Here is a 25,561-nt window from a genome sequence, read left to right on the forward strand (position 1 = left end):
ACTGATACTCAGAGGATATGCAGTCAGGAGACACAATTGTGTAGCTATATAATTGGCCTTCTGCATATTCATGACTTGCATGTTTCGTCACAATATGGTTTTGAATGTTTTGGACTGATGGCTGATTTAGCATTCTACTCAATGCCTTGTCAATGAGCACTGATGAAGATTCTGTCAAGTGCATTAGTGGCTTGGAAATACAATGACATTCAAACTAATTAGTAGGACAATATTTTGTCATCATTGTGATGTCACCAGATTGACTTTAGATGCAGTATGTTAGCTAGCTAAAGTTGAAGGGAGGCCACCGGATTCTAGCTAGTGTTAGCATCGTTGTTAGCTATTTTTGACAAACTGCTAGCAAATGACAACACTGCCTAAAGAAATGCTGGCAAAATTGTTTCTTACTAAATATTAGACTACTTTTGCAATGTCATCTTATTTCCAGACAATATAGCGTAATTTAGACTAAACAGTAGTCAGCCTCTGTCCAAAATGACTGGGCTTATCACCACTTTGGGGCACCACCAAAGATTTTTATAGCTAAACCAAGATAGACCACAGCCTGTCGTTTCTAACAGGAACAAATGAGCCAGTGGGCAAAACAAGCTAGTTGGGCAGAGCTAAGCACGAGCTAGCGAGATCCTATTGGCGCGTTCTACCGTCATCTGCATATTTCCTTTAGGGAACACCTATTTTGTGAAGTGCTTGTGTGCAATTCACCTTTGCACTCAAAATAATTAGTCTAACCTTTGTTCAAAACAGATTCTAGTTTTGGGAACATCAAATGTTTAAGTGATGAGAAAATTTGCAGAATGTCGGCCAAAATCCATCTCGTCACTACCATATTCGACCGAGTGACAGAGCTGCAACGTATGCGAGCTTGTTTGCAAACACATGTGTAAAGATACATTAAAATATGCAACTGGCTTACAGGTTTAAAAAAAAAATCATAAGACCTCAATCAAACAACAAGATAGACAAACATGAGTCCATGTATATATTTTTTGGTTTTATGATTTTTAAACAAATATAAGATTAATTACAGCATAATTTACAGATATGTTTTTTCAAATAAGATCTACAGAGTGAACTCAATTACCGATTCAACTGAGCACTTAAGTCAGGAAGTGATGGACAAGTGTGGGGTTGTGTGATGTGGCATCACATCATGCACATATACAGTCAAACAGAAGTGAAATATCACTTGAAACTGATACTAACATTATGCAAATTACAAAAAAAACAAGGTCAACACATTCAAGAAGTATTAGCTTAAAATAAATCATTCATACAGTATGAGAAAGGCACTACATAAACCATTTAGGCAAAGACTAGTGCAGTACTGCGGCAATGATCATCTCTATTGTTATGGTTTAATGAAAACAACAAATGGTATTCTCATTATGACAAACTATGAAGGATAAAGGGGTATGGTATGAATTCAAAACACCAAAGAATAATGTACATTTCTATCTACAATAACAGGTTGGCATTCATTGTCATCAATCTTGTCCTGGAGGGAGCTCTGCAGTGGTCACTAGCTGGCACAGCCAGTCATAAAATCAGATTTTAAACCCAACCCTAACCCACACTGATAACCCCAACCTTAAATTAAGGGGAAAAAAGTTACTTTTTCTTTTCATACATTTTTACATCACCAATTATGAATTTGCAGCTGGTCCAGCTAGTGGAAATTGCTCAGGGCAAGATTCATGACAAACATCAACGTACTCTACAATCCAGGGAAGAAATCAGTATCTTCCCTTCAACTGAGACACGCTGCCTGTCGGCTGAGAGCAGGGCTGAGCCCAGGGGAGAAGGTCAGAGAAATATCCTGCCATTATCAATGCCATTTCAGACACATAAAACAAAAACCACTCACATAAATTACCTATATGAATGAATGTTCAATTAACAAATTCACTAGTCATCTTGGTTCTCATCTCCTTGGTTTTTACAAACACATATTACTGACTCGTGTTAGTGAGATTCTAGATACAGTTTTTATGTAATAAGGAATAAGATACAACCGGAAAGAATGGACCAGGATATTTCTCAATCAGATACAGGTGTCCCCTTCAATAGAGAATGACATGGGACACAGACAGACGGACTACCAAAAAGGTCATCACGTTAATAGGTCATTGAGAACTATGAAGCTAACAAATAACTTCTCTTTGAAAAGCTAGACAGCCATCTTCCTCTTTAGAGATTCTTATAAAAACAAGCGCTGGTTCATAAATGAAGGTTGGAGATCAAAACCATCTTAAAAAGAAAGTCAAGGAAACAAAAATATACCTTTGTATTAAAAAATCTACAATTTAAATAAAGTACTTTGTGTAACACCCACAGGAAGTGAGACGTGGCTTTTCGAAACATTGAAACCAACGCCTCGATCACACCGATAGCGTCATTGCATTTTGGTACACCTAAAGTACATTCCTTTCCAATGGAACGCTGCATTTGCCTTTATCTAACGTAGGCATCAAACTGTATGTGTTTGGTAGCAGAAGGTGAATGTTGAACTTTTGTTGCAGACATATCCAGATGATTCTGCGTACCATTTTGCGCAATGACACTGTAGGTGTGTTTTTAGGCGTTAAGGTGAAAGGTAAAGAACAAAACAAGTGGCTAAATGTAATGCATCTCGTTCCCTTTCACAATATGGGACAGAGGTACCTGTGGATTATAGATTTTTGAAGAAAACGGGGAGTTAAAAGATTTAAAATGAGTCTGGCTCGTTCGTCTCTTCACATGGGTGACGCCACGTCAGAGCTCAACTCCATGTCCAGAGTGAGGGAGTCTGGGAAGACAGAAAGCAAGAGGGCTGCCATTAAAACAAGTTAAACCTTGCCTCACATTTAAGCACAGTACGAGTATGTGCATGTGTGTGTGTGTGCGCGCATGTGTGTATTAGTGTCTGTCAGGACTTACCCAGCGGGCCAGGGTTGGCCTCAGCCTCATTGTGCATCAGCGAGTCCAGGGTGCGAGGGGACATGGGAAACAGGTCACTGGTGTTACCAGAGTTAGTGCTGCAACAAGACCATACAGGAGAAGAGAGAGACACCAAGATGACATGTTAACACACAAACGTCATAGTGATTAGACCTCTGTCCTTTTTACCACAAGCAATAAGCTAACTGTCAGTCTACTTCCAGTGCGCAAGTCATTTTCATCATCACTGCTGTTATGTCACCACAGAAAAGGACAATACTCCACATTATTACAGGTTGAAATACATGAATCAAGTAGTTCAGTGTTGACTGGGTCGGATTAGTAACCGGTTAGGACAGTTCAGCCCCTATGTGTCAATGTGCTTCCCAGTGGCAAACGAATGACTGAAGTTAGACGACAGTAGCAGAAAGAAAGGAGAGCAGTAGATGTGTGAATGAGAGAGAAATGACTTGTCCTCTTGGGGGCAGCACTGAGCACATTGTCACATAAGGATGCTGGGATAGTTAGTGGGAATGTTAATTACAAATATTCTAGACAATCTAGTTTGTTAGAGCAAGCCAGTGGGCAGAAACACACCAAAACCCCCTACACCCGACAGACATTCCATTCTAAAAGTGCAATGACGTCTCACAACAACCTACTACTATAAAGTCATTAGTGGAGAACAGTGGAGGCTGCTAAGGGGAGGACGGCTCATAATAATGACTGGAACAGAGCGAATGGAATGGCATCAAACCATGTGTTTTGATGTATTTAATACCATTCCACAGATTCCGCTCCAGCCATTACCACGAGCCCGTCCTCAACTTCCCGCGGTGGAGAACTAAAGGAAGGACCAACGTTAGGGCTTTAGGCGTTATTCTCCACTGAAGGCACTTCTAATGAGAACTTCAGTCTACAGCCTTTCAATCCACAGCCTCTTCTCCCCTCCTGCTGTTCTAGTCCGTTCATAATGACATTGAAATGTAGACCATTTTGATACCATTATCAAGCTGTAAACTAAACATGGCTAGTCTGTACTGATTTTAATGGAGTGGTCATGACACCAGTACATAGACTTACAGGGAGTTTGAAAGGTGAATGATCTACTGAGGATGTGACTGGGAAAGGGAAGCCATCTTTGAGTAGAATGAACCCAACTCAAAATGGCTGTATACAATATGACTGGAAGATTCGGTGGTGTTAGACCCAAGGAGAGTGACAGTGAGTTGGAAACAAAACGGTGTGGGGGGGGGGGGGGGGGGGGGGGGGGGTGAGGAGGCCGAGAGACTTATACACCATTCCTTATCTGAGTCTTACCCACCCTCTCACACACATACGTAGAGAAACACACACACACACACACACACACAGCCCTACATGCCCCCCCACTGCCTACCCAGGGAATATCCCGTTCCCAAGCAGCTCGCTGTCCGGAAAGTCCATGAACACGGAAGGGCACCTACGGAGACAGGTCAGGATCTCACTGAGCAATCCTCTCCAACACCCCCCTCCACCAAACAGACACCTCTACCTATGTAATACACATACTCATCTAATCCTACAGAGACAGGTCAGGTTCTCACTGAGCAAACCTCTCCAACGCTGCTACACCCCCCCCCGTAAACAGTACCTTCAACCCTGGGTTAGCCAGTATACACACCCTTTTGATCCCTCTACTAAACTCATACACGCCCTCTCCGTCCCGGAATAGAGAGCACTGAATGGACTTCAGAACACCTCACACACACTGTCTGTTCCCCTAGAAGTGCAAGGAAAACTTTCTCTTTGGTTCTACTAGTGGTGTTATTGTGTTGAGCGATTCGTATTAAAGTGATCTGTATGCTTGTCTGGGGATCATTACTTGCTTCCTCCACTCTGCTTTTTCTAGAGAGATGTGTACACTTTGCTCTTGCCTGCCTACAGTCCTGTGCTTCCTGTTCCATTGTCCCCAGGCCAGACCAATGCCTGTATAAATAAGGGAAAGACACTGACTAATAGTGAATCCGTCTGTCAGTTTGTTGGTGATGACGATCTGGGAACCACTCTTCCAGGGTAAAACTCCCACCCTTACAAGAAGCCAACAAGGGGATGTTGTAGAAGATATAAGTTTTACAGTTTGCAACTTGACTGTCCCAGTTCCCATTACACAACCTAGTGTGAAGTCACTTAGGAGCATTAACTCCTTGGAGGGAAGTGAGCACTAACAGCTCTCAAGGAAAGTGGATACTTACGGGGTTACACAGATGAACTTTGTCTTTAAATAGGGTTGAATGGCTGCGGGAGAAAACCAGAACACGTTTTAACGTACACACAGATCAAAATATTCCCCATCTCACAAAGCATCAACCTCTAAAACGGTAAAGAAGTATTCATTGTGGAGGTACTTCCAGATCTTCTACCGTTAACTCATCCCACAGTTTCCATGACAATATGTTAAACTTCCTGATTGACTTACTACTACACGGGTCTCCGAGCTCCGCCTCTGGAGCAGCTTCCGGTCGGCAGTACTTCCCGAAGGCGTCCTCCTTGGGGATCTCTGGGAAGAGGTAGACCAGCGGAGACACCAGGATGTTGGTGGCGTCCATGATCTTGTATCCCATAATGATCTCCGCAAAGGACATGCTGTTGAGCTGCTGCTTGGTGTAAGGCTCCACCGACTGGATCTGAGTCTTCCCTAAAGACACACAGAGAGAATGAGAGGGATACGAAACCATGTCACAAGAGCAATAATGAGATTATGTTGCACATTATTTAGTTCAGACAAAGACCAAATGACACGCACAATAGGAAAGCGAGAAAGACAGACAGAGCGTCAGCCAGCCCAACACGCTGTCCTCTTACCACTGATGTCCTTCTCCACCCAGGTGAAGGTGATGCCTCCCTCCTTACTGCTCTCACTGAAGCGCAGCAGGAAGGTACCAGGAGGCTTAGGGCTCAGGATGGCCCTCTCCCTTTCCTTACTGATGAAACCCAGAATATACCTGCACAGAGAGAAATGACATTTTTTATTGTCACTTACACCGGATAAGACAGAGAAAGACAATTTAACTGCATTACACTTGTGCATTAACCCTAAAACCTGTACTCCTCCTCAATCCAGTGTCCTGCTATCTAGGGTTCAACGGCTCAGTATTACAGTTCTCAGCAGTGCTCATATGAACTCAATGTCATGAACTCAACTCCCTCCAACTTGGATTTTGCCCAGCTGTTCCAGTAACAAGTCGGTAAACAAACAGAAGCGACCTCTCACCCTTCATTCCACAAAGCCAGGATGTACTTCTTGACCAGGTCAATGATGTTGTCCAGCCATACCCAGAAAGAGAAGCCTTTACCCGCCATGTTCTCCTGAGGACAAAGGAGGATCTAATCAATTCAAACTGAAGCCGTTTACGACAGATAGATAGCTATAACAACATATCAATAGAGACTGATTGGGCAAGGACATACTTTGCAGAACTTGGCCCAGGTGATCTGGCATCCAGAGTAGTTCACACACGGCCCTAGACAAACAACACAAACACATTTAGTAGGCATTGACGCCATACAGACCATCCATAGAAATATAATTACTGGAGTGGACACTCATTCCGACTCTCATTCAATGTTCTGTGATAAACATCATTCTATTGCTTTGGAGCCATGCAATCCAGATGAAGGTAGAGTTGCAGACAGAAAGGTTCCTCGCCTAGTAGTTTCTCAGCCAGGGTGGTGAGCTGCTCGATGGTCAGGCCTCTCTTAGTGGTGGAGGAGAACTGCCAGCTCAGCACCTCCGCTACCTGATCCCACGTCCCCACCGGAGGCTTGGTGAAGAAGTTCACATTCTATAGGACACAACAACAGGAAGAGGAGGTCAAGGTGGATTTCGGACACATTTTAACCCTCTCCAAGACAGATGCCAACGCAAAGAAGGTATGACACAGGAAAGATGATATCAATGAGACTATTTGGGGGACAGAAGTTGCAGGACAGCGGTCTAACGTGAGGTGGCGCCAGCCGTCTTACCTTGGGGTGGTTGGTCAGCATGTTGTACCACAGGATGGAGGCCCAGGCGTTGGGCATCTGGCAGATGTTGGAGATGACCACCACTGGTAGAGAATGGGTCTAATGGACCATAGAGAAAATGCATGAGGAATGTTAACCTGGACGTAGGCTCTATTAGCATATACGTATGGAGCAAAAGCACCTTTTGCCAGGCTTTCGACACTAACCTAGGCTGTTCGGTCATTCTATTCAAGTCTGACATGAAATGCCATTTAACACATTAATTTAATTGTATTATTTTTTGGATTGCTGTGACAAAGTAGTCGGCCGTGCGGGAGGAAAAGCTGTCCATGTTCTGAGTGAGATGGCAGAGACATGGAGTGCTTAGTCCCTCACTGAGAATTAAGTCTTAAATCACACAGCAGCACCCCTCGCCTCGCTAAATGGTGTCGTTTATAGAAGACGGAGTGTTGTGGTAAATTATTTCACAACGTGGGAGTGCCAAACCCTCCCTCTCAAATGCCCGCACCCTAATTTCCCTCCATTTCTCAATGCTAATGTGTTAATTATCCTGGCTAATGCATTTTCACACTGCTGTGTTCAGGGTGGGGTATTGCCGCAGTGTTGAGCTCAACACAAAGCACTAAGCCCTGCAGGACATAACCATTAGATGAATGATTCCTGTGTCCCAGCAGGGGGCTTGGGCTAGCTACGGTGAAATCAGAGGGAGGAACCATGGTGGTGCTAAGGGAGGTGTTGAGCGGGTCAGAGATGGATTACCCCTGGACTCGCTCCACCGGCCCGGGGGTGGATGGGACGGATGATGGGGCGAGGAGCAGCAACAGTAGGGAAGCACGGAGAACAAGTGTGATACTAAATCAGCTCATTAGTATTCTCTGCATGGGGAGAGCAGAGCCAGGCCCCTGGAAGCCTAGGGCACCATCAAGCTAATGATAATGACTATTTTGTCTATTGGCTCGCGTGTGTGGCAGAGCCAACTCGTGGCCTTAAATATCTAATCTCCGTGTAATTGCTGCTGACGTAGGATTAAGGTGGAGTTAGGGGACTACATGCTGAGCGTTTGGTGTGGCCATAATGAGACTTGACAGAGACCACCTGGGAGTTAGGAAGCACAACAGCAACTCCCCACGCAGCCTGTGTGCACACAGGTAGAGAGCGGAGTTAGGTCTCACCTCCAGGTCGATCTTCAAGCCCTGGTGGTAGACCTCTGTCTCAAAGGTGATGAGGTGGAGCTCCTCTGTAACAATCAGGGAGGCCTGGGGAGGAACAGGACAGTCAGGGTTATAGGTCGATTTGATGCTACTATCAATACGGATGACAATTCCCCAAATTACAAGTTTAAGTTAACAGTATCGCTAGATCAGACACCATAAGAAAGGGAGCATTCAAGATTGAGTGTGGGACTCACATCACTGTTGGTCCTGCCACCATTGCCACACCTCTGTTCCCTCAGGGTCTGAAAGAAAAGGGCAGTTATCAGTCAAGCAACATACTGTACAGTATCACACTAGACTCCCCACTGTACTGACTAACAGACAGTCACTCACCAGGTGTTTGAACTCTGCCGACAGACTGCCGTTGTTGGACTCCTCCATGTTCATCACCTTGGTGTTGGTACCTAGGATGTTGAACTTTCGGGACCTGGGAGAAGCAGGGTACAGCAGGTAGGGTCGGTTATTCACAGGCTCCATGGCAAAGGGGACCTTCTAATATTGATAGCTTAGGAGACAAAGGGTTTCAACGTAACAGAAAAGTATCTTACCCTCGAATGGCAGCCACGTCCCCAGATTCCCTGAGAAACAAACAATAGGTCAATTCACAACTTCCCTGGGACTGAGTCGATCGTTGTGTTCTACGCAAATCAGACATGATCGTGGGAGTGATGAACGCAAGGCATGCAAAACTCACTTATCAATAATAACTTTGATCTTCAGCTGGTAATTCAATTCTGGAAACTTCACCAGTAATCTGAAAATATTTATAAAATAAAGTTTGGTGAGAGCACATGAAGCAAACGTCAAAGACATCAAATAAGGCAGTTTGGTATTCAACATAGTCATCAACTGGTGGCATTGAGTTGTCCCGCAGCTCCTCTTACCTGACTTTGTTGGTGAACTGCACACCTGTCTTGATGACCAGTGGTCTGTCTGGATGCATGGGCATACAAGGCTGCCTTTCCACCACGAACGCACTGCAACACAGTGACCAGATAAGAGGTGGTGCATTAGAGCACAACAGTGGAAGTCTGTGATCGACAAAACTCTGAAGCCTCATCATAATAAAATGTCAAAATATCTCCATATTGACCAAAGGCTATGCCATGTATCCGAAACATCTGAATATTATGCAAATTCGATCCTATAATAAATATCCAAACCATCTGGACATGTGATAGATATTGAAGCTAAAAGAGAAGCTCCCCACCTCTTCATGAGGTTCCTGAACAAGTCCACTATCTTCTCCTCCAGAGCGGGCCGATGCTGGATGATGGGGTCTCCCTTATAGGACACCTTCTGCTGGAGCTCCTCCAGCTTCTTGATCTGCTGGCGGATCTGCAGCTGAGACTCAGCCAGGGAAGTAATCCTAGGAGGTCAAAGGTTAATCTAGGTCAGTCATTATGGCAGTGCTACTTTGTTCTTTAAACAATTTTGAAACTACAATTGAATCTTATGGTGTCTTGTATCGACTACCAATAACAGCAACTTCTCCTTCTTCGCCATTCTGACGTTTACTCTACATGAGTGTTGGGGGAGATAGTGTACGGTCATGGGGAGGGCACAGAAAATGATTTTAACGTGGAAAGTAAAGGCTACTAATGGTAACTGACCATGTCTCCAAGCGGTCCAGGCAAATGTTGGGTGGTCCTCCGATGCAGGCAATCTGCTGCCTCCTCTTCCAGTCAGCCAGCTCGTCATCTGTCAGGTTCTTCTGGACAAAGTCCATGGCTGACAGCAGCCCTGCCATCTCAGTCACGATTTGCTACAACAGAGAGGGACAACAACACATCCTTCAGACACTGATGTAACCAGTGTTAAAGTGACATTCAGGGGGCTCTGGAATTACTTTTAAGATGAGATACATTTTATTAATCCACACGAGATGGACATCAGCCGCAGTGCAGCGCCCAATGAGCAGTTTAGGGGGTGAAGTTCCTTGCACCTGAGATATTGATGCCAGCAACCCTCCGGTTGCCAGCTCACTCCCTGCCAGCACTAGGATTCGAACCGACAACCCTCCGGTTGCTGGCCCGGTTCTCGAACGTCGAGGCTATGATTATATCTTGCACACGATTCTTAGGATGATTATCATGTTAGACAACGTGATTAGTGAATTTGTTTTACAATTTTGGCCTCGGGGGAAATTAAAACTAAATAGTCTCCAGCCCCACATTCTCCAATATTAGACAGCGATTATCGCCCTCCTCATCTTGCTCATAAATATTGAGTGCCTGACAGCAGCATGAATATTAGTTTAACTCAATTGAAAATGAATGAACGAGCACACATTAATATCAACACACATATCACAGATCTCTGCATGTGTAGTGAAAGGTACTGCTGCAAATGTTTATGTCGGGGATGCAACAGATAGGGAAGCAGCTTGGGGCGGAGAATTAGAGAATGACTAACCCAAATCTATACTATTTAACAAACATGTAAATATGCAGGTTTATGTCATTTACTGCACACACGTATGCAGTTCAAGCAGAATGTCAACTAGCCTAGCCGACTTATCGCAGAAATTCTGACTATCCTGATTCAGGGTATTCAGACCCTCCAAGAAGGGGTGTACGATGTAGGGTCAGATGGACACTAAGGAGGGGTGTACAAGGGCCCTACCCTCCTGAGCTGGTCCAGAGCACTCAGCATCTGTTCCAGCTGAGACATCTTCTGCCGGGTGGCTGCCGCCTGGCTGTTCCCATTCATGTCCTGGGACAACTCTGAGCAAATAGGAGAGGAGTTGGGTGGGTTATCTGTAGATTTAAGAGTCAATGATATTTGGTAGTATTTGATGGCGGGCCAGAGTTTCAAAACAAGAACAAGCAAAATCAATAGTAGTAGTAGAGTATAAAATTAGAGCCTCTAACAGATTCATGTCCTATCCATAAATTCCGATAAGATTCTAGAAAAAGAAATGTAGAATTGTAATATTAAAAGTGAAACTTACCACCCTGACTTTTAAGGGTCTTGTAGTTGAAGTCAAAATCATCCTGGAGATTCTCAAGCATCTTCATCTTTTGTTCCATATCCTATAGCAAAGCAACGCAAAGCATGTCAATCAAATGAGGTATAAAAAATAAAAAAAAACACTCCTGTGTAAAACCACATTCTTCGGACTAAACATGCAGTCTCACCTGCACCCTCTTCCTGATGTCCTGCAGGTTGTGCTCCAGGATCTGTTGTTTCTCCGTCACCACAGTGCCAGACGGGTGAGACGCCGTTCCGTCCTGTGCGGCGGTGGTGGCGGTCTGCAGCAGCCTCTGCTCTTCCCAGAGGCAGCGGGCTACAATGCGGGCGATCTCCATGGGTTTCTCCAGGTACTTGGACTGCAGGTGCTGCTTAATGCGCCGCAGGTTGTGCTGGTAGAGCACGTTGTTCTCCTGCAGGAAGCGGCTGTACTGCTGGTCAATCTCCCCCAGCAGGTTGTGGAACACCAGCGTGGCGTGGGACTCCTTGTTCGCTGCGTACGCCCTGCATAGAGCATATAACCTATAGTAACAACCTAGCCTCTAATAATGTTCAAATCTCTAGTTATAAGTCAAACAAATTGTAAAAACTAAATCTACAGATAAGACATGATATACTTTCCGAATGCAATGTATTCAGACCACGTTACGTTACAGCTTTATTCTAAAAATGGATTCAATTGTTTTTTCTCCCCCTCAATCTACACACAATAGCCCATAATGACAAAGCAAAAACAGGTTTTGGAAAGGTTTGCAAAAGTATATTTAAAAAAAACTGAAATATCACATTTGCATAAGTATTCAGACCCTTTACTCAGTACTTTGTTTAAGCACCTTTGGCTGTGATTACAGCCTTGAGTCTTCTTGGGTATGAAGCTACAAGCTTTGGCACACCTGTATTTGGGAAGTTTCTCACATTCTTATCTGCAGATCTTCTCAAGCTCTGTCAGGTTGAATGGGGTGCATGTAGATTGATGAGGACATGTTTTAATTGAGTCCATTTTAGAATAGGGCTGTAACGTAACAAAATGTGGAAAAAAGGAAAGGGGCCGGACTACTTTCCCGAAAGCACTGGTATCCATGTCATATGGAAATATGACCCACTGAATCTAACTTGCTTTGGTATGAAACTAAGAACCATTTGGCAGGAAAGATTGAAAGATATTTGCATTAGGAGCACTGACTTTTACGGTAACAAGGAAGTTTGGGAAATGAAATAGCTTTGGGTAAATCCATTTGAAGTCCCTTTTTTGACAGCATGACTTTTGCTTTAAACAAAACTGTCCATACATGTCTGCCAATGGAAGAAGCCGTCAGAAAGTGACTGTTTGGACCCGAATGCCAAAACATGCTCAACGTTGAACCATTTGGCTTTCCCCAACACACCATGAGGCATCCATATCTTCACCAATGGAAAATATCAACGGTTGAGTTTGATATCATTTAAAAGTGTTGTCAAACGATTGTTTATTATTTTATTTGTTTTCTTAATATAAACATAAAAAAAATAATAATAATCTTTAACCTCAATTACGTGTAAACTCTGATTTTGTTCATACGTTGTAGCTTAGACCCTACTTCAGATCCTCTGAGGTGTTTGTGTTGTGCCGCCTTCGGTTGAGACACAACATGCTGTTGAGTACAGGGTGGGTGTCATTTCAATCATAGAAATAGATTTAATAGAATGGCCTGATCAACTCTATGCGAAGGAGATGTGCCGCGCTGCATGAGGTAAATGCTGGTCACTTCAAATACTGACTGGTTTTCTGATCCACGCCCCTAACTTTTTTTTAAAAAGGTGTCTATGACCAACAGATGCATATCAGTATTCCCAGTCATGTGAAATCAATAGACTAGGGACAAATGAATTTATTTCAATTGACTATTTCCTTATATAAACTGTAACTCAGTAAAATCTTTGAAATTGTTGCATGTTGCGTTTATATTTTTGTTCGGTGTAATTACTACCACAAAGATGACTGCCGGTCCACCCACCAACAAATGTCGACTTAAAAATGGTAATGTCTATTCTATGATGTATATTTCAATAGGTTTCCTATGGATGACTGGCAGTAGAATTTAAAACATATCTCCATTAAGTCAAGATTCTCTGATGTGTGGACCGACAACCATGTTTGAAAGTTTCTCATTTGAGCACATTTATCAGCCAAAACATGACACCCACCTGTATTCAAGAGCATGTTGTGTCTCAACCGATGACGGGCACAACACAAAAACCTTAGATGATGTAAAAATAGGTTCTTAGCAGCAACATATGCGAATATGAAAAAAACACTGGAGTTTACGCATTTTTTTGATAATTGACATTAAAAGGTTAAATGAAATTATAAAATAGTTTGACAACCCTGTTTGTAAGCTTCTAAATTAAATTAATCTCAACCGGTTATCTTTTCCAGTGATGAAGACATGTGTCATGGTATGGTGGGGTATGCAAAAATAGGTCAACTTTGAGCACCTTTATCTCTTGAAGGTTTTGGTATCCAGGTCCAAAAAGTCCCTTTCTGAGCAACGGGCAAATGTGTATGGAAGGTTTAGTTCAAATCAAAATGGGTGCTGTCAAAAAGTGATTGAACTCAAATGGATTTACCCTTTTTCCTGGCAGAACTGACAACTTGAAATCATGAGATGCCAATTAGGACAATCATTTCCTGTGTGTTGTTCCCTGACGTGCTCCCTGCTAACAGTCTAGCTGTAATGTTGTTGTTGCTACTTCAAAATAAATCAAAACAATTGTAGAGGAAAATCAATGCCACACTGACGACTAAAGTCAACATTTTTGAAAACAATGAGCCTGATGACATATTTCCTTCCCCACTACTAACAAACAGAATGAGCAAGCACAAAAATGAGCCATGTCATCCTGCACAGTGTTGCCAGCAGCAGTGGTGTTAGTGAACTGTGGGTACTAGGTACCTATTCTGTAGTGGTGTTGTGAACCACAGGAACTAGGAAAGTACCCACCAGTCCTGGCTTTCGATCCAGGGGGCGAGGAACTGCCGGAGCTCCATGGGGAAGCTGTCGCTGTATAGGTGGTACAGCTGCTCCAGGTACCTGGTCTCCAGCTGCTGCAACTGGTTCCACTGGGCCATGCTGCCGGCTGCCTCCACAACCCTGTACAGGACACACATGAGGAAACAGTTTGAGGGAGAAAGGGAAGGCAGGGAAGACACAAGGAAGCGAGATACTAATGAGGGGAACAGCTGTGGTCTCTTGATACAACGCCAATGCAGGACGAAACCTTGAGGCCACCGTACAGTACGCCTCTACTTTGAAACATTTCCAATACCTTGGTCAATTGATTTGTTCTAACTCCGATTGTCTTGAATCTGATGAGAGCATGTATAGACACGTCATATTCGACCTGACAGGAAGACCTCAGAAACCGAAGACAAAGTATCTGATGGTACCTCAGCCAGCTTCCTATAAACACACAGAGACATCCTGTTCAGCTCAACACACAGCCTTCACCGAGAAACACAGACCAAAATAAACCCTGGCCTTTGGCCAGACAGAAACCCCGTGGTCTCCCTCATTACAAGAAAACTATTCAGACTTCAAAGTAAACAGCAACCACATCATTGATATTCATCACCAGCAGAATATAATGTCACTGTTGTCATCGTCAACAAACCATTGAATTATGTAGGCTATGTAATACAGACGACACAGTCTGCAAGTTGGCACCAAAATGTTGCTGCTCCTCATTCCTTCATAACAGTGCAATTATATTTTCAAAGTGAGTGATTTTCCACTAACAGCGGTCATGATTTCAGTGAGTTATTTGAGCAGCCATGCTAACCCAGGCCTGGTATTCTTCCTACATTACAGTGTACTTGCTAAAAGCCTTGACAAAATCCTAATTACCACCAGTGAAAGGTAGAGAACAACAGAGCATCCCCCCCAGCCCTGAGAGATCATACAGTCATCAGCAAACATCTGCCACCCTTCTCATTTTACTGGACACAGGGAGGAACACAATGTTCTCCTAGTAGCTCAAATGCACAATAACTTGCAAGGTGGTGGTGAGGCTACAACTGCCCTGATAACAAGTCCCTATACAGTAGCAAGACCATGTTGTACTGTAGGCTAGATGTCAGGACATCCAGAAGAGAGAAACAGGTGCAAACTGTATAGTCAGGGTAACATTTTAAAATCACGGGATTTGAGATTTCTTCCATTCTTTGCGTCATCATATCTAATATGCTCCATTGACAGATTCAGATAACAGAACTTATCCAAGGAATTGGGTCTTTGTGATTGGATAACAGGTGAACAAACATGCTCCAACCACATTTTGCTTTGAAGAGAAACCTAGGGTTGCGTCTCAAATGGGAAGATTTTCTTGTGCCTTGGTCAAAAGTAGTACACTATAGAGAATAGGTTACCATTTGGGATGAATCCTCATTTATAAAATGTCACTTCCTCTTGTCCTACACAGGTGAAACAATGAGTTTAAATTGCCTGTTAGCTTTATTGCTCGTATTGGCGTTGAAATTGGTAGATTAGATTGCAATCCTGGTTTACTTCCCCTGAACTTTTCTTACCATGTCCACTTCCTGTCAGACTGGAATAAGGGCAATAAATAACAATTTGATCATTCCAGTCGATTCCACAAATATGATGAAAAGTCAGGGAAATCATTTATCTAATGCAAGCAGAGGTTATGAGCCACAAGATCACACAAAAAAAGCTTGTGATGATGTGCACTGGAAAACACCGGTGACAAATTGCTAAATGTTTGCCACTGTTTGTTATGTTGCTAGCGTGAACAAGCATATTCCTTTTGCTAAAGCTTTTTGTCGTCGTTGTATTTTACCCCCCTTTTCACCTCAAATGTGATCTTGTCTCATCATTGCAACTCCAGAACGGGTTCGGGAGAGGCGGAAGTCGAGTCATGCGTCCGCCGAAAACATGACCCGCCAAACCGCGCTTCTTAACACCCGCCCGCTGCACCAATGTGTCGGAGGAAACACCGTCCAACTGACAACCGAAGTCAGCCTGCAGCTAATACTTGCTAGCAGATATCCACAGAGTTCCAGTCCTTGCGCTAACGCTAGTTATCAATTGCGCTACAGCTAGTTAGCAACTTCCTTCAAACTGCACGCAGAGACATAATAATGGTATCCACGAGTTTATCTGAAGTAGATACAATGACAAAGTATCCCTTGAAGTCATTCAAAAGTATTACTGAGCGTGAAGTTTTAAATGCATTCTGTCATTACTAAATGTGTCATGTGATAAGACATTTTAACATTACTATTTTTTTTTATTATTTGTTTTTTACACAGAACTGCTTTAACTCAGCGACATTTGAGTTTAAGCCCTGCCACAACATCTCAATTGGGATTAGGTCTGGACTTTGACTAGGCCATTACAAAACTTTTTAACCCTTTTCATGTAGACTTGATTGTGTGTGTTTGGATCATTGTCTTGCTGCATGACCCAGCTGCACTTCAGCTCACAGACGGATGGACATTCTCCTGTAGAATTCTCTGATACAGAGCAGAATTCATGGTTCCTTCTATTAAGGCAAGTCGTCCAAGTGCTGAGGTAGCAAAGCACCCCCTCAACATGAGGTTGAGGTTCTTACTGTGGAAGGCAGCGTTTGGTTTTCGCCAGACATAATAGGACTCATCCAGAAAGTTGACTCAAGTTTTCCAAAAGGCATCTGGTTGATCATCAAAACTCTTGGAAGAATGTTCTATGGACAGATGAGTGAAAGTATAACCGTCTGTGAGCTGGAGCTGAAGCTGAAGCGCAGCTGGGTCATGCAGCAAGACAATGATCCAAAACACACAATGAAGTCTACGTGAAGATGGCTAAAAAGAAACACATTTTAAGTTTTGAATTGGCCTAGTCAAAGTCCAGACCTAATCCCAATTGAGATGTTGTGGCAGGACTTGAAATGAGCAGTTCATGCTTGAAAACCCACAAATGTCGCTGAGTTACAGCAGTTCTGCATGGAGAAGTGGGACAAAGTTCCTCTACAGCAACGTGAGAGACTGATCAACAAGTGGAAGTGCTTGGTTGGAGTCATTGCAGTTAAAAGGTGGCACAACCAGTTATTGAGTGTAAGGGGGCAATTACATTTTCACACAGAAGCATTGGGTGTTGCACAACTTTGTTTATGAAATAAATTAAATATGTAATTGTTGTTATTTGTTCACTCAGGTTCCCTTTATCTAATATTAGGTTTTGGTTGAAGATCTGATAACATACAGTATCAAAAATATGCTAAAATAGAGAATTAGAAAGGGGACAAATACTTTTTCACAGCCCTGCGCCTGATTAAAAGGTGAGCCACTTTCGTGGTACTGGTTATCCCAAGGTGAACTTAGTTGACCAAAGTTCTCGCTAAAGTTCTCGCTAACTTCTCAAACCAGATACGTAGTTCTATGTTCTATGTTGAGGGGCGTTTTACTATGTGTGTCCTGATATTTTCAAATATATTATGTATTGGCCATTGATGTTTAAATGATTGAGATGTATTGACTATAGAGTGACATATTCATATTGGCTGAATACCTGCTCAAGGGCTTGCTCATTTCGAGAGAGCTTAGGCTAGAGTGACATGTTGTCCCAGGGCTCTACTAAACTCTGCTGTGAGGGTCCACTACATTACAAGGTTATTTGAGAAAAGGAAAGATAGGAAAGTTAGAGGGCACCCCTACTCATTTCACATGTTAGACATGTCACCTTTCCTTTCCTCATTCCTCTTTCACTACACTGATGGAAACAAGTGCATCACCCTGCCTGGGGTGTATTCATTACGCTAATTCTGTTGCAAAAACGTTTTGTTTGGTTTGCTTCTGTTTGGTTCTTAAACAGTAAATGGCTTCCATTGCAAGGCATAATGAATACACTAGAGGTCGACCGATTAATTGGGGCCGATTTCAAGTTCATAACAATCGGTAATCTGCATTTTTTGGACACCGATTATGGCCGATTACATTGCAATCCACGAGGAAACTGCGTGGCAGGCTGACTACCTGTTACGCGAGTGCAGCAAGGAGCCAAGGTAAATTGCTAGCTAGCATTAAACTTATCTTATAAAAAACAATCAATCTTAAAATAATCACTAGTTAACTACACATGGTTGATGACATTACTAGTGTATCTAGCTTGTCCTGCATATAATCGATGCGGTGCCTGTTAATTTATCGAATCACAGCCTACTTCACCAAATGGGTGATGATTTAACAAGCGCATTCGCGGAAAAAAAGCACTGTCGTTGCACCGTCGTTGCACCAGTGTACCTAACCATAAACACCAATGCCTTTCTTAAAATCAATACACAAGTATATATTTTTAAACCTGCATATTTAGTTAATATTGCCTGCAACATTCATTTCTTTTAACTAGGGAAATTGTGTCACTGCGTTCTGTGCAAGCAGAGTCAGGGTATATGCAGCAGTTTGGGCCGCCTGGCTCGTTGTGAACTGTGTGATGACCATTTCTTCCAAACAAAGACTGCAATTAATTTTCCAGAATTGTACATAATTATGACATTACATTGAAGGTTGTGCAATGCAACAGCAATATTTAGACTTGGGGATGCCACCCGTTAGATAAAATACGGAACGGTTCCGCAATTCACTGAAAGAATAAACGTTTTGTTTTCGAAATTATAGTTTGCGGATTTGACCATATTAACCTACGGCTCGTATTTCTGTGTGTTATTATATTATAATTAAGTCTATGATTTGATAGAGCAGTCTGACTGAGCGATGGTAGGCAGCAGCAGGCTCGTAAGAATTCGTTCAAACAGCACTTTCCTGCATTTGCCAGCAGCTCTTCGCTTTGCTTCAAGCATTGCGCTGTTTATGACTTCAAGCCTATCAACTCCTGAGATTAGGCTGGCAATACTATAGTGCTTATAACAACATCCAATAGTCAAAGGTATATGAAATACAAATGGTATAGAGAGAAATAGTCCTATAATAACTACAACCTAAAACTTCTTACCTGGGGATATTGAAGACTCATGTTAAAATGAACCACCAGCTTTCATATGTTCTCATGTTCTGAGCAAGGAACTTAAACGGTAGCTTTTTTACATGGCACATATTGCACTTTTACTTTCTTCTCCAACACTTTGTTTTTGCATTATTTAAACCAAATGGAACATGTTTCATTATTTGAGACTAAATTGATTTTATTGATGTATTATATTAAGTTAAAATAAGTGTTCATTCACTATTGTTGGAATTGTCATTATTACAAATAAATATATATATATATAATTAATTTAAAAAATATATATATATTTTTTTAAATCAGCCGATTAATCGGTATCGGCATTTTTTTGGTCCTCCAATAATCGGTATGGGTATTGAAAAATAAATAGTTTGACCTCTAGAATGCACCCCTGGTGTGAGATCGTGCTACGTGCAAAAACCAGACAAACCACAACACAAAGCAGCTGAGCTGACTCATCATCATGTGTCAAAACTCAAACTGTCACCTTCTAATTAAATTACTTGTTATTTTCTTTCAACTTCCTCTTACTGGAGTTTCTCAAGTCATACAAAGTGCATGGGCTTAAATGGATCCCATGTTAATTAATGAACAGCTAAGCTTGTAATTTACAGTACCTCAACAGACAACTCTTTGGCAACAGGTGACAACTTAGTCAAAACCCATAAAATATAGATGACAAGATAGATGAACTACTAAAAAGCAGAAACTTCCTTTGTTCAACCGGACCCTGCATCCATGAGTAGCTTTTTGCAATTTTGGGGGGGGGGTTTCTCAGGTCTTACTCATTGGTAGGAAGAAGTTTGGTGTTGGGTACTATATTTGACTATTATCTGAATCTTATAAAAAAATGTTTTGCCAATTTGGGTGCAGAAAAATGTGCTTAAATTCTCAGAGATCAAATTATACTTTAACAAAATATTTTTTTAGAAATGCTAAATCGTATCTTTCACTAACTACAGAAATGCTTTCAGAACGATCCGAGATGGTGGGTGTCGAAATCCTCTCTCTTTTTTGACTCAGTCACACTTAGAACATGAAAAGGACACCACACGATTCAGATCATATCCAAAATGGGCATTACCAGTGCCTATAAAGATTGCTGGCTTTGCTATAGTTCTCCATACACAACTGAAAAGAGCAGAGCTTTTGTCAGAGCAGCACTTGTCCCATAATTCCCATTAGAGAGTGGGGTGGAATGCACAGGCAGACGACAGAGAGCCACAGAAACACAGAGCTCCACCAGGGTTAACAACACAGCTGTGTGAACAGTGGCACAACACCAGACAGGCCTGGAGATCTCTACAGCCTTGGCCTACAGAAGCAAGTCAACATGAACTTACTTTCACTGAGCCTGTGTTGAGAGAACTGTAGGTCTCAAGAACAGGAAACATTCCACACTGCAGGAAGGCAGCAGTCATTTGTAATCACCAGTATCTCTCTGCAGCCACTATGGGTAGGCTACACCATAAAAACATTGTTTAGACATGTGACAAGCGCTTGTCTAAAAGAGCGTGGTGTACTGTACAGCATGGGAGGTGGGATCAGCCTTTCAAGGAATCTAGTCTGTTGTTCAGCTAAAGATAATTTTACTAGAAAGCGTCAGTCATGAGGGCCATGAAAGCAGCCACATCCTCTTGCCCAGTCCATAACTAGGCATGGGCCTAGAACTTTCTATGTAACCGAAATAATGTTACTGTAGCTTTCTGATACCAGCATTGTCATTGTACTATTGTTGCACAGTGAACTGTTAAACCCCATATTTCTCTAACTCAGGCAGGGAGTAAGTATAACACATTTCTACACCTCACTACAGTATCAAAGTCTGACTCAATGCAGTAAGCAGTTATTTTAAGTCACCAGGGCGCAGTTTTTCCAGATCAAAATGATCCTGTGTTTTGCTCCACCTTCTGATGTGGTCCGTCCTCATTTTTGGATGTAGTTTTAAGAGAAAATGGAAACAAATCTCTAGCCACATCAGATGCTACAACACAGATCGTGTTATATGATACAATATTTCAACCAAATGTTATGGTCTTTGTCTTTTTAAACAGGGAACACAACACATGATCATTTTGTTCTGGATTAAATGTTTAGATAATCTGGGCCCAGGTAAAAAATAAAAATTAAAAAAAATAAAAAAAAAACAGCAATTTAAACAATGATATTTAGACATAAAATATTCAGGAAACACCAAGAGAAAAACAACTTTCAGTTATCATAAAACCACCGCAAAAGCTGAAACAAGAACATTGGACAATGGAAAGATTATTTGAGGAAGAGATTCCAGGAAAATGCATTACTTTATTCCGGTAAGTGTTTCCTGGTGCAGTGTCAGTAGAACATGTGTCAAGTAAGGAACAACATCAGTGACAACCTTGCAGCTTTATAGTCACTCGCCAATGCTATGTAAACAACTAATGACAAATAGGTGATTGTATGCTATTTGGCACATGGGTTATCTTACATGTGACATGTGCTGCTGCCCATCATCAAGCAAAAGGGGCCCGCAGGGGCCAGAGTGCACAAAGCTGTCATCAAGGCAAAGGGTGGCTACTTTGAAGAATCTCAAATATAAAATATAGTTTGATTTGTTTAACACTTTTTTGGTTACTACATGATTCGATGTGTGTTATTTCATAGTTTTGAGGTCTTTACTACTATTGTAGAAAATAGTAATAACAAAGAAAAACCCTGGAATGAGGAGGTGTGTCCAAACTTTTGACTGGTACTATAGGCCCAAAGGCTGAGATAATAGAAGACACAGTGGCAGAACAAATTCAACCACACCTTTGTTTCATCACAAAACCGGATAGCTACCTCTGTCCAGTGAAGTCCACAAAGCATATTGCATGGAACAAACATCTACATGACCGATAGCATGGTCAAGCAAGTTAATGTTTCCCACATTTTCAGACCACTAAACAACTATTGATTTAAAACCACAGAGTTAATGCAAGTCACAAAGAAAACAGTAGCTGCCTCCACTATTCCAGCACCATTTCAACTTCAACTAAAATATACCAAAAACAATTTAGTCCAATCAACGTAAGCTAAATATGATGAGGCTGTCCATGGTTCTGATTTCTCTGTGTGTGTGTGTGTGTGTGTGTACACCTTCGTGCAAGTAGATTGAAACACCAATGCCATCCTCCTCTCTTTCATGTTGATGAAACAGTCTATCACTGTCATACAAAACACTCTTTTATTTTAGGCTACCTGGCAAAAATGCTTGCTCCCTAGCCTAACTTCCCATTCATGGGCAACGTTAGCTAGTTAACATTAACCTTCTACATTTAGCTACATATTGAGTTTCCATCCTCCAAGGCCAGGGGCACAACAATGTATGAATTAATAGTTCGATCCGAATCAGCATAATAATCATTGGCCAGTACTGAGAATGAAGTAAAACCACAAGTCCAAATCCCTATCTCCATCCATGGCTAATTTAGGCAAGGGTCAATTGTAGCTTGCTGGCTAACCACAGGAGGACAACAACCCAACGAGATGGAACAATTCAAGTTTTTCAGTTAATTACTTATCCTCTCAATGGGATTTGATAGGAGTGATTCCAAATCCAACGTGGCTTCCCATTACACTTTTTTTGGTGCGTCAGGCTCATTCACAGTTGAGCTCAGCGCTGATTGACTAATTGCTTATACTGTTTTTGTCCCATCGAGGCCAGACTGTTTTGATCGCTCTGATGCTTTCATCCTGTTAGATTCAATTCGCAAGAGGCTGAGCGTTGGACAATTATGAAACAGACGAAATAAATGATTTATTATTTTTCATTTTTGGGCTTCCCTTGGCATCCATTAATACACGCCCCTGGTTGTGTGTGTTTGTAATCCCTCAAACTGTAGACTGGTTGTTGCAAACCTGGAGGCATGCATGGTTGATGTGATGACTTTCCCAAGCACCGTTTGATGGATCAAATGGCCGTGACATGCCCACATGAAAGTGGTAATCAAAACCTGCACCACTCTGGATGTGGCTTTGACCGAAGTCAGCATCCCATCATGGTTGCACTTGCAACTTCATAAAATGTGCCATATCATCTTTGAAGAAATGGCCAGCACATCATCACAATAATTAGGCATAAACGGCCGGCGTATGCTATCCTTTGAAAGCAAACGTAGAACATACAACCGCTGCAACGATTGGTAGGCCTAATCTATTTGCGAAACAGTGTGATTAAACTTTTGGCGACTTATATAAAAGCATGGAGGACGTAGCTCCAGTTACTTAGTGTCGAGTGAGTTTCACCGATTGGAAGTGTATCCTCAATCTGATAATACATTGATGCTGCTCGCCCACCACACACAACTACAATGTGTTGTGTAACACATTTTTAGAACTTTACTCTCAGGGCCCAACCACAATATGATGTATAAAGAATACAAAGCAAAGGCGTCTGCGAACGCCTACTTACCCTACTGTCCACGGGAAAGTGTCAGAAAAATGATCCCGTCAAATCGTAGCCAGACCCCAGCCTTAAACCACCAGAACGAAATGTCTTATTGTACAGGACAATCGAGAACTTTTAACCAAACTGTATTTCTAACAATCGGAACTACAGTTACGTAGCCTACTTCAATGTCGCGATACTATACACACTGACAGCTAGTTGTCCAATTCCACCAGGAGTGCAGACAAACATCGAAAGGCGTTGATTGACATACCTAGGATGCAACAGAAGACGAGAACACAATTTCGTCCAATCTTTGTGTAGGATATTGCAAAGAAGGCGGGATTAAAGCTAAATGGAGGTTGTGTGTGTCGTGTTTATTGCGCTGTTCTGTGTAAAACACACTCCCTCCGTTTGTAGGGAAAATTGCATGTACGAGCATGACCTTGCAGCGGGAGAAGAAATAACCCCAACAGAACAGCTGAACTGGAAGTCATCTGAGTTACTGGCAGTCACTACGTCATCAGAAGTGTAATAAGAAGAAATGTGAACAACGTTGATATTTCTGTTTTACACAAATCAATATATATTCGCCATCGACAAATACTCTAACCAAGGCTTTGAAAACAGTTTTATTCTAGTATTTGCATATTCAAATTATACTTTAACAAAATTATAGCATATAAATTATATGCTATAGCATATAAAAATGGGGTCTAGTCTTCTTCTTCATCATCATCATCAATGTAGGCTATAGCAAAACAGTTCAGCAATAATTCAATATTTGATCAACATGTTTACTTGGTTTCATGGGACCTAAGAATTCCAGGGTTCTATGCTCCTAAACATTCACATTTTTCTTGTGCGGCATTGCCCATCAATTTGAGAGTGGTCATCTCTCAGGTAGCTAACCTTATAGGCCTAGGTCATTATAGTACATTGTGAGACTAATAGCATAATTTGAGTGTCCCTTTTCAGCAGGGAAATAACAAGAGTAGAAACATTACTGAGGTTATCATACTCGTAGGTCAGGTCACATGCTGTGAAAACCAAATTAATATGATCGGTTTCCTGAGAAATTCCCAAATTTTCCCTTGTTTGTTGTAATCTACGGAGGCAAGGAAACACGGTTGACAATGTTAACTTTCATTACAAACTCACTCACACATCGAAGCAGCATGACTCAAATCTATATCCCTAATGACCAATAGCTCAAGCACTCTTCTCTTTAATTTACGGTGTTTCGCATCTTTAGTCCGTGTTTATTATGGAGTAACATCGGCCTATGGAGCAATGTCATTATTTACAATGTGTCGGTTTTAATGGTTTTCAAGGAAAAGTGAACATGTTGGTTTCTTCTTTCTGATGCAAATTCATTCAAAGAAAATGAATGGCCTCTGTTTACCCCATGTGACTAATCTGAGTGTAGTAATGGTCTATAATAGAGCTGTACTGGCTGCACTTCACATAGCATTGGGTTGAACTTTGACCCATTCAATCATCACAGTGGTAAAGTCTGGTGTAAATCATATATCTTTATTGATATATAAGTGGTTAGACAAAAAAATAGTCATTTAATTCAACAGAAAAAGCAAGCTTCATTTTTTGATCTGTCATAACAATAGGGAGATATCATCATCTCAGTTCAGTTGAAAATGTCAGTGCTACGTTCTCTATACTTGTAATCAGGATATGTACAGTATCCTGCAGGGTTGAGGTCAGTTGTCTTTCAATTCCAGACAATTCAGGAAGTACACTGAAATTCAAATGATCTTAAATGCTTTTCAATTAGGAACATTTGGAAATGTAATTTGGTTTACTTTCTGAATTTACTGGAATTTAAATGGAATTGGCCCCAACCCTGGTAACCTGCAGTAGTTTGTCTGATTATTTTACAAAAAACTGCATGTTGACTGACAATGCTGCGAGACTACACTACATGGCAAATAAATAAAGAAACAGTTGAAAGATGAGCGGTCACTGCTTGTATCTCGATAAACACAAAATATGAACTGCACAAAGACCTA

General features: G+C 41.9%; 1 protein-coding gene across 8 annotated transcripts; it reads right to left on the bottom strand.

The window, feature by feature from the left end:
• Window positions 1-991: 991 nt before the first annotated feature.
• LOC110538194 (signal transducer and activator of transcription 3) lies at window positions 992-23,795 on the bottom strand. 8 transcript variants are annotated; one of them, XM_021624843.2, is made up of 23 exons: window positions 23,559-23,795; window positions 14,111-14,260; window positions 11,297-11,633; window positions 11,110-11,191; window positions 10,782-10,882; window positions 9,770-9,921; window positions 9,367-9,525; window positions 9,041-9,133; window positions 8,851-8,910; window positions 8,705-8,734; window positions 8,490-8,583; window positions 8,351-8,398; window positions 8,115-8,198; window positions 6,943-7,041; window positions 6,626-6,761; window positions 6,388-6,440; window positions 6,191-6,285; window positions 5,782-5,921; window positions 5,396-5,614; window positions 5,172-5,214; window positions 4,337-4,399; window positions 2,938-3,035; window positions 992-2,806 (listed from the first exon to the last, which is right to left on the bottom strand). In XM_021624843.2, the coding sequence occupies exons 2-23, from the start codon at window positions 14,236-14,238 to the stop codon at window positions 2,754-2,756; spliced, it is 2,367 nt and encodes a 788-aa protein (XP_021480518.1). In that variant the 5' UTR covers window positions 14,239-14,260; window positions 23,559-23,795; the 3' UTR covers window positions 992-2,753. The 8 variants fall into 8 exon arrangements, with proteins under 8 accessions (XP_021480518.1, XP_021480517.1, XP_021480516.1 ...); XM_021624842.2 differs by having other exon boundaries at window positions 992-2,830; XM_021624841.2 differs by having other exon boundaries at window positions 10,782-10,915.
• Between the last annotated feature and the right edge of the window lie 1,766 nt (window positions 23,796-25,561).

Source organism: Oncorhynchus mykiss, chromosome 12 (genome assembly GCF_013265735.2).
Source record: "Oncorhynchus mykiss isolate Arlee chromosome 12, USDA_OmykA_1.1, whole genome shotgun sequence".
Lineage (NCBI taxonomy): Eukaryota > Metazoa > Chordata > Actinopteri > Salmoniformes > Salmonidae > Oncorhynchus > Oncorhynchus mykiss.